We start from the raw sequence: 15,854 nt of genomic DNA on the forward strand, positions 1-15,854 counted from the left end.
CAGCCAGAAGGGGCATTAGTCTCTCTCTCTGTAATCTAAAACTGTAAATCGATTGGTGATTAAAAACAAATAACTGCTCTCAGTAGTGACTTTAACCTGATGTCCTTCTGTTAAAGGTTTGTTTTTTAAGTCTTATAGATGTTAAAAGGAAAGCTTAAAGGATTACTTAATGTTGTATTCTTTGGGGGTTGTATTTGAATTAATGGTTGCCAAGATGTTCACTGTATGTTTTAAAAAGGTTAACTTGAGTTCATACAATAAGCAGTTTTGCTTTAAAAAATACTTTTCCATTTCTGCTGTACCACACCTGTAGAGTGGGTCGTGTGCTCCCCATACCACAATCTATTAAAAGTTGTGGGTCAGGTGAACTCGATGATATACTTTGGGGTTCTCTAAACCCTGGCCCATAACAAGAGGGATATAGATAGTGAATGGGCAAGGGTCTGGCAGATAGAGTATGTCATGTTATTCAGATAAACATATCATGGTGCAAACACACAGACACACTGATGGATAGATCAACGGACCAATCAACACACACGCAACATCACAGTCAATCACCAACGAGAGCACACGCACTATAAAACGGGGAACACCACAGTTCCCGCTCATTCCAGCAGGAGACAGCTCAGGGCACAGAGTTCACAGCGTGCCACTCAGACATACACCATGTGCTGAGTGCCTCTCTAAGATAGTGTTGGGGCTAGGTCCACAGTTTAATGGGTAAAGTACGAATCACAGTCATAAGTTTACAGATGTTGTTATCAAGAGTAATAAAACAGAGTTGTACCATCGGCAACCGTGTTGGTTCCTTTGTATAGCGGAACACCCAACACAACATAGTACCAGGATTGGAACCCAGCAACTGTGAGACCTACCTGCACATCTTCAAAATTCCACCATCCTGCGCCATGGACACCATCAGCCCGCCGCAGCCGCTCCAAATCGCTGGAAACCTCGGCGTCAACTGGAAGCTGTTTAAACAGCCCTTCCAGTTCTTCCTAGAAGCCACAGAAAGGGAGAATGCATCGGACACCAGGAAAATTGCCCTCCTCCTCTCCACGGCAGGGCAACACGCCATCCACATCTACAACTCCCTGGTGTTCACGGAAGGTGAGGACAAGACGAAGTACAAGACGGTCCTTCTAAAACTTGAGCAACACTTCAGCGTCGAGGTGAACGAGAGCTTCGAGAGGTACCTCTTCCAGCAGCGCCTGCAGGGTAAGGATGAGCCTTTTCAATCTTTCCTGACACACCTCCGTATCCTCGCGCAATCCTGCGGCTTTGAGGCCACCTCCGATTCTATGATTCGGGACCAGATAGTTTTTAGGGTCACCTCGGGCACCCTATGCCAGCAGCTCCCCAAAATAAAGAGCCTCACTCTAGCCACCGCCATCGGCGCTTGCGTCCTCCATGAAAACATGACCAGCCGGTACTCCCAATTCCAGGCGGCCGAATCGGCACGGCAGGGGTCCTAAGAGGCTGAGCGGGTCCAGTCGATCGACTTCCTCCTGGCCCGCGGCCCGGACGAGGGCGGCCATTTCGCGCGCTTTCCGCGGCCTCACGCGCTTGTACGCGCCAAAAGAGACGTTGACGCAGAGGGAATTGACGCGCAGGCGTGCTCTACGCAGGACCGAACTGTACATGCGCGGTGGCGCAACGAACGTCATGACATCACGACGTGCGGCAACTGTGGATCCGCACATTTAAAGCGGCAATGTCCAGCAAAGAATCGACAATGCCTCCGCTGTGGCAAGATGGGCCACTATGCTGCCTGCTGTCGAGCAGCTCAACCTGCCAACGCTCCCCAATTCCGCCAGTCTCGCAGGGACGTGCGGGCCATTCAGCCTCTTCCACCGAGTCATACCCTGACGATGTACAGACCGGTGATACCGACGACCGGGAAGCCTTCCGCGTTGCGGTCATTGACAGGAATCGGATGTCCCCAAGTAGGACCCACCAGCCGATGCCAGTGAACAGCGTTAATCCGGGTAATGAATGGTGTGCCACCCTAATGGTCAACCGATCACCAATCACATTCCGTTTAGACACTGGTGCCTCCGCCAACCTTATTGCATGGTCAGCCTTCTACGCCTTGAAGGTCAAACCACCGATTCGGCCATCCCGCTGTCAGATGGTCGATTACAACGGAAATGTTAACCCGGCCATGGGATCCTGCCAGCTCGAGGTTACACACAATGCATACATAGCCACACTGTCCTTTGAGATAGTTGGATCATCGAAGGACTCCCTGCTAGGCACACAGGCGTGCAAGGTTCTCCACCTCGTTCAGCGGGTACACACTCTGTCTCCAGAAGGCACGTCCGACTTCCCGGATGCAGACTTTAGGGCACAGCTCCACTCGCTCCTCACCCACAACCAGGAGGCTTTCGAGGGCATGGGCACACTGCCCTACACTTACAGAATACGGCTCAAACCGGACACCACCCAGGTCATTCACGCACCTCGTAGATTCCCAGCACCACTCAAAGACCACCTCAAGCAGCAGCTGCAGGATCTCCAGGACCAAGGGGTGCTTTCCCGGGTCATGGAGCCCACGCCATGGGTCAGCTCCATGGTGTGCGTAAAAAAGCCCTATGACAGACTCCGGATCTGCATCGACCCGAAAGACCTGAACAACAACATCATGAGGGAACACTACCCCATACCCAAATGGGAAGAGATCACGAGCGAAATGGCCCGGGCTAAAATTTTTACAAAGCTTGATGCCTCAAAGGGTTTTTGGCAGATTTAACTGGATCAGTCCAGCAGGAAGCTGTGCACCTTCAACACTCCCTTTGGCAGGTTCTGCTACAATAGAATGCCGTTTGGCATCATCTCGGCATCCGAGGTGTTTCACAGAATCATGGAACAGATGATGGAGAGCATCGAAGGGGTGCGCGTCTATGTTGACGACGTCATCATCTGGTCCACCACACCACAGGAGCACATCAGTCGTCTCCAGCGCATCTTTGCTCGGATACGAGAGCACGGGCTGTGCCTCAACCAAGCCAAGTGTTTTTTGGGCCAAACTGAGCTAAAGTTTCTGGGGGACCACAATTTCCGGTCAGGAGTGCGTCCAGATGCAGACAAAGTGAGTGCCATTACAGCCATGCCGCAGCCGGCAGACAAGAAGGCAGTGCTACGCTTTCTCGGGATGGTCAACTTCCTGGGGAAGTTCATTCCCAACCTTGCCTCCCACACAACGGCTCTTCGCCACCTAGTGAAGAAGACTACGGAGTTCCAGTGGCTGCCCGCACACCAGAAGGAATGGGAGGAGCTTAAGATTAAGCTCACCACAGTCCTGGTATTGGCGTTCTTCGACACTTCTCCTTATTTATAATGGAAATGAATTGTATAAATATGTTATTCCATAATTATTGCCCCCCTCCCACCTCCAATGGCCACACAACAATGTCTCTATTGGTGAGAAAGAGTACAACTGCAGCAAGTTATGGCTTTCATTATTAATGTAGAGATAGGAATTTTAATGCAAATATTGATCTACTTTATCAAACTTCTCTATCCTGAAACCTGCTTAACTGTCTTGGGTTCTCGGAATAGCCCTAACTTTTCAGAACAATCATTTCTCAATTCTGGTGAATACATGTTGCATGCTCCCCAAAGCTTCCTACTGTGCTTTGCCAGTACATAAATACATTATTATTTCCACTTTCAAATAAAAAATTCATTATTCATTTTTCATGAACATACTGTCTTACCTTCTTGGCCGCCTCATGTAACAGGTTCAATGAAATCTCTGTTTTCCTTCATGTTAGTGCTTATCAACAGTAATCATATTTCTTAATTTTGCTTATTCCATTTGTTCCTTAAGTTTACCAATCTTTGTCTATTCTTTAATTCATTCTTAAACATCTTTACAGTTTTCAACCCACCCCCAAACTTTCCTAATTCATCACTGCATCTAATTCAGCTCTCCTGAAATATGAAATATATTCATTCCCTTTTCCTTGTTTACACTATTGTCATAATATTGGATCCAATGACATTGATTATTAATTTATAAATGACCAAATCTGTTGTTCAAACTGCACTTTTCCTGCATCTCAGTCTCACAATGTGGTTGACTGTTAACTGCCCCCTCAAGGACAATTAGGTTGGGCAATAAATGCTGGGCCAACCAGCGGCGCCGCATCCCGTGAAATAATTTTTAAATGGAGTAAACGAGTAATACAAGCTTTCCATATTATTACCTTGTAAATACTGACAAAGGATCCTAGAAATGCTCCAAGTTGGAAATTTTCTTTATTGTACAAAGCAGACAGCAGCCGAGATGGCTTTGTAAACAGGTGTCTAAGTGCTGATGGAATACGAAGGCAGCACTGAATAAGGTAGCCAACACTGAACATCCGTATAAAACCCTGGAAAATAGATATTTTAAAAGTTTTAGAAATAGAATGACATGCAAGGCATCTGGGTACATTTCTGTATCTATGGATTGAATTTCCATTGTCTAATGGAAAATTATAGCAAGTTAGCAAATGTGAATAGTGATCGGTTTATAAATCAACCGTGTTTTATGTAAAAGGCTGGGATTAGGGTGCTATAACTGGATCAAAAGGTGACAGAGTGGAACCCTGCCTCGAAAGACCTTAACTTTTACTTATTTTTATAATACATGAAGGAACAGAGTCACAGGTTTGCTAATTAGTTTTAACAACAAGGAAAAAACATTTATTAAACAAAAAAACTTGGATTATACAATATTCCTTTACTCCCTCCTTAATCTAACAATTACACAGAAATTTTAAGATTAACACAGATTACAAAGTACATCTTAAACTAAAATGGTCCCATTAACACACAACACACAAGACGACTGTGTTAAGACTCGCTCCTCACTGAACCCCAGTGTCAGTGGATTTAATCTCAAGATCTCCCCAGATGATTATTATACCGTGGGCAACCTTGGGCAGGATCCCCCGACCCCCCACCCCCCCCGACCCCCCCGTTCCCCCCCACCCCGACCCCCCCACCCCCTCCCCCACCCCGACCCCCCCCCCCCCCCCCCACCCGCCCCGACCCCCCCACCCCCGTTTACACAAACTGCGGGATCCAGCAATCAATTTCCACAATTATTTCAAATAATGTCTCTCTAACTTCTTGGAAACTCCTCTTCATTTCTCTAGTTTCCTTAACCATCTGAACTTCAGGCTTCTGACATCTGCTTTCTTAATCATTACATCTTCCAACAAGGCTGAGAGAGATTCCCCCTCTTTAACCCCCTAAAACCAACTGCTTCTAGCAGAGCTGTGAGAGCTGTCTTCTCTCTCACTACCTATCTCCAACTGCAATCGAATTAGCTGAATGAAAACTTAAAAGCTTCTTACCTTACAAGGCCACAGTCGCTAAGCAACCACTGCTTACTTTTTACATCGCAGCCCTCTCTAAGCACAGTAGAATCATAGTTGGTATTGAAACCAACCCTCACACATACAAACACCTTTATCCAGCATGAATCTAACTATAGCTTTTACCCTTACAGGCACAGAAACATTAAGTTAAATCCACTTAAAACTATACGTAATTTCTAATACAAACATATATCTCTTAAAACTACCTTTATTTTCCTAACAGTTGTCATAATTTATTTAATTAATGCAGCCCTGATGCATACACTTTTAAAAAGAATCTCAAATGGAATTTTAAATAATATTAAAACATAAAGCGCTGCATTTTCGAATATGAGACATATTAGATTCAAAACATTAATTAATTTCTCTCTCACAGATGCTGAGAGACCTGCTGAGTTTTTCCAGCGGTTTGTTTTTTCTTTCATATCTCTAGCATCTGCAGTAATTTTGCTTTTTAAAAAAATAATAAGTCTAGCAACATTCCATTTGAAGTTTTTAAAAGTACCACTTTTTGACATTATTGAAATGAGTATGATGGCGCTGTGGTTATGTTTCTGGACTGTAATCCAGCGAATAGGAGTGTATTATGGGCCAGGGTTTAGAGAACACCAAAGTATATAATGGAATTCACCTGACCCACAACTTTTAATAGATTTTGGTTATGGGGAGCACAAGGCCCACTTTACAGGTGTGATGCAACAGAGATCTAAAGTATTCTTAAACAAAACAATGTTTATTCTGTGAATCCAGTTAACATTTTATAAACACACAGTAAACATCTAATCAACTACCAACACTGATACCCCCCCACCCCCCCAAAGATACAGTACTCTATAGGTAACCCTTAGTAACTTTACTAACAACATCCATCAGTCAAAGACCCTTTTTAACAAAGACAATAGGTAAGCATTCCTTACAGAAACAGGCATTGCTTTGAAATCATCAAGTGATCTGGAGACATTCTTTAGCATGCAGAAAGAGAGACCAAAACACACCTCCTTGGTTTGAATGCAGCTTCCCAACTGAAAATGAAACTAAAACTCAGAGCCAAAAACAGCTTCCAGCTTAAAACGAAAGTAAAAAGCAGAGCCAGAGCCCAGCTCCACCCACATACTGACATCACTGCAGACACTTAAGAAGACTGACATTTCTTAAAGTGACATTCCCATGACAAGTGCAAATTCCACCATGGTAGTTTGAACATTTGAATGCACTTAATAACTAAAATCGGTAAACAACACCAGTAAAACCATGACCGCTTGAGTTTATGAGATGGTGTGAATTTGTACCTAACTTTGCCCGGCGACAGACCCATGTGATCTGGTTGTCATGGGGACAGGCTTCCCGTCTTATACCGGACTGAAAGTCAGGTGCAAGCTTTAACACCTGAATGCAAAGGAGAAGGCAGGTGGTCTTGCTCCTTGTGAACTCTAAGTCAGCCAGGCCAAATAATTTGTGGGACGAACACCCACAATGCAAAGCAGAAGACTGCTTTTGGGGTAACCACCAAGCAGAGTGCTGATGAGGATAGCACAATTGTTCCAGGAAACAAGGATTAGGAAGAGGTAGAGACCACAGAATCACCAGAGGGAACCTTACAATAGGAAGTCTGTTTAAATATATTCAAAGGGTTGAGTGAAAGGTCTTTGTTTAAAAGGATACTGGAAGATTCACCTTATGAAGCAAGAAGAAGCGATTCTGTTAGTTCATGAATGGTATTTGAGGGAAGGAAATTTACCTGGTCTGGTTTATATGTGATTCTAGAGCCAACCACCAAAATAGTTGACTCTTTTGGACTGGTAACTGAATCACAGTATCCCCATACACCCATAACATACTGCACTGAATTCCTCTACCAAGCTTTTGTTAACATAGAACATACAGTGCAGAAGGAGGCCATTTGGCCCATCGAGTCTGCATCAACCCACTTAAGCCCTCACTTCAACCCTATCCCCGTAACCCAATAACCCCTGCTAATCTTTTTGGTCACTAAGGGCAATTTATCATGGCCAATCCACCTAACCTGCACATCTTTGGACTGTGGGAGGAAACCGGAGCACCTCTAGGAAACCCACGCAGATACGGGGGAGAACGTGCAGACTCCACACAGACAGTGACCCAGTGGGAAATCTAACCTGGGACCTTGGCGCTGTGAAGCCACAGTGCTATCCACTTGCTGCCCTTAACATAGTTAATTACGCTGAAATAAAAGAAGAAAAAGTGTAAATGTTAGAAAATGAAATAGATGATCAGAAGTTCTGTCAAAATCTGTTTGAACGAAAGACCGGGGGCGGCATTGATGGCTTTGCAGGATTCGTGGAGTTCCGTGACATCAAAACTGGCGCCGCACCTGGACTGATTCAGCGACTGTTAGGGGGTTAGCACCAGCGCCACAGACCCATAACCTGACCCCCCCCCTCCCCACAGGTGGCCGAACCCCTGCCCTGCACCACATGCCGGACCCATACCCAGTGCTTTGGCCACTGAAGCCACCAACTACCTACTCCCTGGACTGCATGTGTCAATCGGACTGTTTAAAATTTTTGTTTTCTGTCCTGTACCCCCCACCAAGGAGAAGGCCGTACATAATCGCCGGGAGCGGGAGAAAACTGGAGGGGAACCGCCGGATCTGCAGCCACTCACCGTGGCAGAGCAGAGGGTCCTGGACATGGTTGGCGGCCCGGACGAAAGGGAGGTCGCGGCGTGGAGATCAGCCGCGAGTGAGGAAGTGAGACCCGCTTAGTTACGGTTCCCCGCGACACTTGATGTCAATCCCCCCCCAATACCACCGCCACACTACCCTCACTCCCACACCGCCTTCACCCTCATGCCCAACCTCACTCCGACCCCCATCCGCGGTCCAATCATGCATCTTGTCTTGTGTCTTCTCTAGTGTCTTGCAGGACCTACTGGTGATTGGGTGGGTCCATGTGGTGACCCCCGCCCCCAACCAGTGCCACAGCCGGTGCCCCGGGTACCGAGCAGTGATGAGGACAGCAGCACAGATGCAAGCCATGGACCTGAGACGCAAGACACCCCGGAGCTCAAAGCTGAAGATGATGCAAATTTTCCACCACAGCTGTCTCCAACACTCTCTACCATCCCAGAAACACTCACCTCGGTTGAGCACTTTAGTGAAGGGGCTCCTGGGACACCAACTGATGCGCACCACACAGATGCTCCAGTACATCAGGTGGAGGTAAGAACTCCCAAGGGGCCGGATGGTCGGAGGGCAGGCGGACCTCAGGAACTAGCTGTCAGCCAGATGGGTTTCAGGCTTCTGGAATGGACAGTCCCATCGATTGTGGAGATGCAGTTACAGAGCCAGGGGTTACATGAGGCGAGCATCCAGCACCTGCAGGCACAAGTGGGGGAGTCCAACCACGTGTAGGAGCAGGAGGTGGTGCCGACCATACGTGCCACCCAGGCCAACACTGCATGGGTGGTGTCCGCGGTGGAGGCATTGGGGGCGAGGTTTGCGGGTATGCATCAGCATGTAGGCTTGGAGAATTCTGTGCAGGCATTGTCCGAGGCCCAGGACAGGGTTGCCGCCTCACATGCAACCATGTGCGAGAGCCACCTAGAAATTGCAGCGGCGCTTCTGAGCATGGCCCAGTCACAGCGGGCCGTGGCCGAGAACATCGTCGGCATTGCCCAGGCGCTGGCCGGCATGGCACAGACATAGAGGGAGGTGGTCCAGTCCCAGAGGGAGATGACGTCGTCATTGACTGATGTGACACAGACCCAGAAGGTGGTGGCACAGTCAGTAGATGATGGTCCACTCCCTGTGCTCCATGGCCACCAGTATACACACCCTGGTCGAGATCAGAGCGGACGCCCAGGTCTGGCAGTGCCAGGTGGCAGGGGAGCCTCAGGGTTTAGTTCCGCTCACACCCCTGTCCCATGGTGTAGCCCGGAGGCCATCGGGCACCCTGAGGGTGGAGGTAATGGGGCCCGTGCTGGAGACCCCCGCAGGGGAGGTGCCCGAACACCACAGCACCTCGGACTCCATCCGCCCCCTCCCCCACTGTCCTTGGCGCATTTGGTGGGCAGTGGGCAGACCAGGGCGGTGCCACGCCACCTGGGACACCCAAGCAGCAGCTGGGCCCATTCAGGCCACGGTTGCCCCAGAAGACGCCCACCAACATGGACCCAGGTCGGAGCGGGAATCGCAGCAGGTGCCTCCACTCCTGATGTACCATCTGGGGATCCACCAAGATGTAGCATGAGGGCCACAAAGTTAGACACCAGTTAAGTTTGCACGGGTGCAGGGCATAGTTTAGTTATAGGGTCTAGGGCACCTATAGGGTCGTCACCTTGATAGCCACCAGGAGAAGGTGTCATCCCCCATTCCTCCTTGATACAAGGTGCATCATGATATGGCAGATATGTCGCACTGTCTCCCTGCTCAGGCGAGATCTTGAACTGCATGCCAGGTCCTCGACTCGAAGACGGGCACTGCCGGTACACGAGGCTTAATGCGGCACGTCCTTTGCACTTCCTCCTCTTGTTGGGCAGCCGGCTTTCAATCCTGGGCGGTTTCCTCCCGTTACTTTGGAGTAGGCGCCACTACTGCACTTTCCGCTGTGCACGCTGCACAGCTGCAGCTTCCTCCTTCTCGAGCAGCGCCAGCCCCTACAGCCGCAGGGCATCCCCCATTTCCTGAGAGATGCTGCGACTAGGAGGAAGGCCACCATTGCTGGTTGAGTTCCAATATCCATTGTCTGCAGGGGTGAAAGGCCGACATGTTAGCATGGTGTGCATCCCCATGCCCAACCAGGTTCAAAGGGCCACACACGGTGGCTGTGGTTGGCACTGGAGGTTCTGCCCGTGTGCCCCCCATCTTCGCACCGGTGCCTGGCACCGTAGGGGTCTCTAGCCCTGGCACCCATCCCTGATGCCACGGGTACCATTGGCTAGCGCTGCCCCTGCCAGCGATACACTCTGCAGTCCCCGTCACACTCCACCATAGGGGCTACAGTGGGCATTGCCCTTGTGTGGGCCGTGTGATGCCCTGTTGGTGGTTGGCGGCCGGTTGGGTGGTGGGGTGCGGGGGTGAGTGCTGAGGTTTGGAGTTGTGGGGGCACAGATATGGCCGGTGTCACTCTGCAGAACCAGGGGCCATGGTAGATGGTCAGTGGGGTGCGTAGCAAGATGGCTGCCTTGCAGGCCGTAGCAATGGCGGTTCATGCCTGGACCCCGCCCCAGTGTGGTGGGGTGGTCACTCTGGCTACTCGGCCGTTCCCCCATCACCAACCCCTCCCCCCCCCAACTCAGTGACCTACCTCTTCTCTCTCCCTCATCAGCCACGACGCCGTTTTCACGGTTTTTAAAAACACAAGTGAACTGCACCGCCAGTAACTCGGCTCATCAGAGGCGGACAATCACGGAGGCTCCGGAGAATACCAGGTCAGGCCACTAATGATATGCAAATTATATTTACTGTACGCGCGTTCCGGAATGCATGGAGACGGAGAATTGCGATTTCGGCGTCGGAACCGATTCTCTGCCGAATCGCATTTCACGATTTTGGCATCAGCCGACGGAGAATCCTGCCCCAGGATCTGACACTTTGGGACATACTTGTTCTGACAAAGGGTAAACAGCCAAAGCGCCACAGCCTGTCTTTTCTTAAAACAGGTGACGACTGATGTGCTGTGTTTTTCCAGCATTTTCTGGTTTTAACCTGATTTGAATGACTCACTGGGATAGATTACCAAATGATCTCTGATGCTGTGTGAGGCAGCAGCTCGTTCAAAAGCTGCATCATTAAGAAATGGCTATTTGAGGTGTTGAGGTGAGCAGTGTTGTTGCACAGCAAAACATTTCTATGCCCTTTGAAAAGCAGATCATCAAACTATGCAAAATCTCTCGTGCTGCTCAGCCTCGCGACCTCTTCAATATACTTGCACGAGGTTTATGTAATTATGTAATGTTTTATCTTAACACTCTACAAAGCTTTTTCACAGACATCCCTTACTGTGAACAAGCTGACCATTTGAAATATCAATTTCGTCATTTGGTCCCAGGACTAGTGGTTCCTTCTGCATTCTGATAAAAGGTCAATGACCTGAAACATTAACTCTGTTCCTCTCGCCACAGATGCTGCCGTGCTTACAGCATTTTCTGTTTTTATACTTCATGTTTCCAGCATCTGCAGTTTATTTTTGTTCTTCTAAATTCTGCTGTTCTCATGTGATTCTCCCTTTCAAAAGGTTGTTTTATAACTTAAAGGCGGTAACGTGTGATTAGAAAATTAACTGTTGATCATCAATGACAATATATGTGAATAGTTTGGAGTCTAATGCAGTTGCTGATACTTTCCCTAGCCCAATCTTGAAATTTCAGAATTGCTGTTTCAGCTCTGAAGCTGAACTCTACTATGGACCAGCACAGATGCTTCACATAATAAAAAGAGAAAATGCTGGAAATACTCAGCTGTCTGGTAGCATCTGTGGAGAAAGAAACACTTGCAATAATAAACAAAGGGAAAGTGACATTCAACTGATTAGGAAAGCAACAGCATTCAAAGAAAAAAGCTAACAACTATTCACGAGGGATGCAAGCACAAGTGGGGCAGGTGGATTTCCAACTGGAATGGGGAAGGAAAATTCAGAGCGAGAGCCCTCGATAGTCATCCAGTACACAACCCATGCCAACAAACTCAGATCATGATCGGCTGGGTCTACTGGCATGCTCCCTTGATGTGATTTGGTGAAAAACAGCCATGGGGAGGAGAGCAGGACCAAAAATAACTTGAAAGATAAGGATTCATATGCCCAGTCTCCTTCCTCGGGCAAAAAGGTGACCTTAAAAAAAGTCAATGTAATGAGAACCTGCTGCTTGATGGTGCAAATTGTAATTGTTGTCACTGTTTTGAAGCTTCCCAGGATGAGATAGGGGAGGGGAGGGTCTCTGATATCTACAGGCAGTTAATGGAGGGGGAAAGGTCCTCGTTGGAGGAGGAAATTAGGACGTGGGGTGGAGGAGCTTGGTGGGGTATTTGATGAGGGGGGTTTGGAGTGAGGTCCTGTGGAGGGTAAATGCGACTTCCTCTTGTGCGAGATTAAGTTTAATGCAATTTAAAGTGGTGCATAGAGCGCAGGTGATAAAGTCGCACCTGAGTCGTTTTTTCCCCGGAGGTGAAGAATAGATGTGGGCGGTGTTTAAGGGGGCTGGTGAACCACACTCACATGTTTTGGTCCTGCCCTAGATTGGCGGAGCTTTGAGAGTCATTCTCATGGACTATGTCAAAGATTTTGGGGGTGAAGGTGGCTCTGAGCCCGTGGGTGGCGAGATTCGGATTTTGGAAAATCCAGGAGTGCAGTTAGGGAGAGAGGCTGCTGTGTTGGCGTTTGCCTTCCTGGTAGCCCAGACGCGGATCTTGCTAGGGTAGAGGGCTCCGGAGCCACCAAAGGTAGCGGAGTGGGTGAGTGACCTGATGGAATTCCTACATCTGGAGAAGATAAATTTTACAATCAGGGGGTCGGAGGAGTGGTTCACCTCCTCCTTGAGGATCTGTAAGCATCAGTGGGTTGCGGGGGGGGTCTGCATTTTCTTTTATGTTATATTTATTACTATTTTGCTTCATAGCTATAAAATGGGGTCTGTAAGGTGTGAAGTGTGTAAGGTAATTGGGAGGCTTTGTTACATGATGGTTGTATAGAGATGGTTATATTTTGTATAGAAAGTGAAAACGCCTGGAGTAAAAATATTGTTAAAAAAATCTGCTTTGAAGCTAAATTAACGTGATGTCATTGTTTAAAACAAAACGATGTGCAAATGGAGATGGTCTGCAATTCTGATATAGGATCATCAATCTGAAAAAAAAATTCTCTCTGCAGTTGCTGCCTAACTTGCTGAATATTTCCAGCAACCTCAATATTTTCCTTTTATATGTGAAAATGGAAGATGGTTGAAAAGAAATCAACACCTAACAATTACAATCTGATAAATTTTGGCTGAAAGTTAGGAATAAAAAGTACCACAAAATCTGGAGAACAGGGGTGAAGTTAAAAATTGTTCTTTAACATTGTTAAAAAAAAAGTCAATTCCCTTTTACATTGTACAAAATGTTAAGGGGTTGAAATAAGTTCTCACGTAACAAAAACTTGGGCGTGAGCCCAGATTTCAATCTCCAGCCAAATCACTGCTTTTCCACCATTTCTCATTTTAGCCCTACATAATCAATTTTTTTAGTTAAAATGGCCACCCATGTTATGAACTTGATTATTGATACCAAAATGACCATGGTATGTGACTAATGCTAATGAGGCATTGGCAGTTTTATTAAAAAATTACTCACTTTAATGCAGTAGGAGATGCAGTTGTCTTCATAATGTTTACAACATCTGTGTCTTGGGCCATGCTTGCAGCTGAACAAAAGAAAGGAGTTTTAAACATCCAATCTCCCTCAATTACAGCATATGTTCTTTGATTAATAACATTTTAATAGAAATCCAAAAAATTATAATAAAGGAAGTGTTGTATGTGTTTTTTTGTTAATGAGAGTGAAATAATCAACATGTACCATATCACAGATCTTATACACTACAATCTCGTACAGTTTTTAGGCACAGTTTCAATAATTGATGGAATACTAGGGTAGGATTAATACATATTCTGCACTCCACATCAGACTTCCATTGTGCTCATTACACATGGTAGGTTATTAAATACACGACAATTTAATGCACCTCATAAAACAAAATGTATGAGCAGCACTGTACCAGTTGAATTTCAACTGACAGCAGCAATAAATTAAATGGTTTACAGGCAGTAAATCAGGGAAGTAAAATATTGGGTCATACATCACATTACAAGCAGCACACTCAGATTTTGTGTTTAAAGGTCAATTGAAAAGATCTCAAGCTTCACAATGCGAGATTATTTCATGTTTCCAGCCGCATTGTCAAAGCCAGAGTTTCCACACAGCTGTATCAACAGCTTGCATAATGTTTCACTGAAAGTATCCTGTGGAATGTGGCAGCCCCATTCTTAACCTCAGTTCATTTTTTTCCTAATATAGAAAAGATGAGAAATAGGGAGTTATTCCAAATAGTAAGCCGCCATTTAGATAACGAGGCTTACTAGTGATATGCACGTTGTGTTTTCCTTCTTGCTAACTGCCCCTTCAAAACAAAGCAGATGAGCTCAGAAAAACCGCCAAAGTTTTTTTAAACGTCTTTTCCATGGCACCAGGAATGTGTGAATGACTATTGAGAGCTCTCCTGCTGAATTTTTCCTATCCATTCTAGTTGGAGACCAATTCCCAGAATCGACCTTGCATCACTTATACTTGCATCCCTCATGAATAGTTGCTACTTTTCTCTTTGAATGCTTTTGCTTTCCTAATTAGTTGAATTACACTTTTCTTTTGGTTTTTATTGAGAGTACCATTTGCAAGATACCTTGCAAGGCCAGATCTGTTTCTCTCTCCACAGTTTGTCAGCTGCATGCAAATTAGGTCCAGCCTTCAAATTGTCTCAGACCCCACCATGGCATTACTGGGCAGGATCACTCGAAGACGGTGTGCCTCAGATGAAAATCAACAATGTACAGAGGTGGTAGTCTTTAGGGCAGGAGTCCCAGAGAACAAGACCAAGGTGTCTTGAGATTCATGCCCCAGAAATCAGCAATAGGAAGGAGGATGCAGAGAAACGAAACCTGGAGGATCTAAGAATGCAAAATGGATTACTGATCTTCAGAGTTTGCAGTGGTAACAAAATGTGAGGCTATGGAGGGATTTGAAGAAAAAGACGTGAAATTTTAAATCAATTCATTGATTGACAGGAGCCAGTGTAGGTCAGCAAATGTGCAGCTGGCTGCACTTTAGAAAGTTGCATCACATAAGGTCAAATTTGAGTATTTAAAGGGAGAAGGATGGAAATCCAGCGAGAATAAGTTCCAGTGGTGCCAAAAGCAGATCAAATATTTTGATGGTGATTGAGCAAGCAGAGGATGTGTAATTTGCAACAATTTTGGGCTAACACTGTCAAACCAAAACAATGACGGTGCCATCTGTTCCAGGCTTCTTCTGATGATGTTATATAACTGACTGCAAAGCAATTTGAGAGAACAGTGTTTGCTGTAAGGTGATTAACTCAGGTTTATACTTTTCTTTTGACGCCTCCATTCGCACCCTACTTTGCGGAAAATCATTGTCTTTTGTTTATGCGGAGTACAAAAAAATGGGCGAAATCAGTTGAATACGTCTCTGGATATCTGGATAACCAGCGTTCATTTCCGTAGCAACGGTTAATAATCGTATTAGAACTTATACAAAAGTCGCAAGTCTCCCTCTCCCCAGAAAACAAGCTCCCCCTCTCACCAGGAGATAGATGGAGGATGTTCCTAACCAAGGACATAAACAAATGAAGGAAGACATTAAGGCCAACGGTCAAGGTGGCGGAGGTGCTAGTCGCCATGCAGACGGAGCTCAACGGCATGGGAAGGAAACTGGAAGTCCAAAGGAACCCG

At 46.6% G+C, this 15,854-nt stretch overlaps 1 protein-coding gene across 2 annotated transcripts in view; it reads right to left on the reverse strand.

Moving 5' to 3' along the window:
- tmem135 (transmembrane protein 135) overlaps positions 1 to 15,854 on the reverse strand; it is a 607,397-nt gene that overhangs the window by 56,926 nt on the left and 534,617 nt on the right. For both annotated transcript variants that reach the window (XM_072476483.1, XM_072476482.1), the window contains 2 exons: positions 13,681 to 13,750; positions 4,215 to 4,382 (listed from right to left, as the gene is read on the reverse strand). In XM_072476483.1, coding sequence (XP_072332584.1) covers positions 4,215 to 4,382; positions 13,681 to 13,750 — 238 coding nt within the window. The remainder of the gene's footprint in view (positions 1 to 4,214; positions 4,383 to 13,680; positions 13,751 to 15,854) is intronic.

Source organism: Scyliorhinus torazame, chromosome 15 (assembly GCF_047496885.1).
Source record: "Scyliorhinus torazame isolate Kashiwa2021f chromosome 15, sScyTor2.1, whole genome shotgun sequence".
NCBI lineage: Eukaryota > Metazoa > Chordata > Chondrichthyes > Carcharhiniformes > Scyliorhinidae > Scyliorhinus > Scyliorhinus torazame.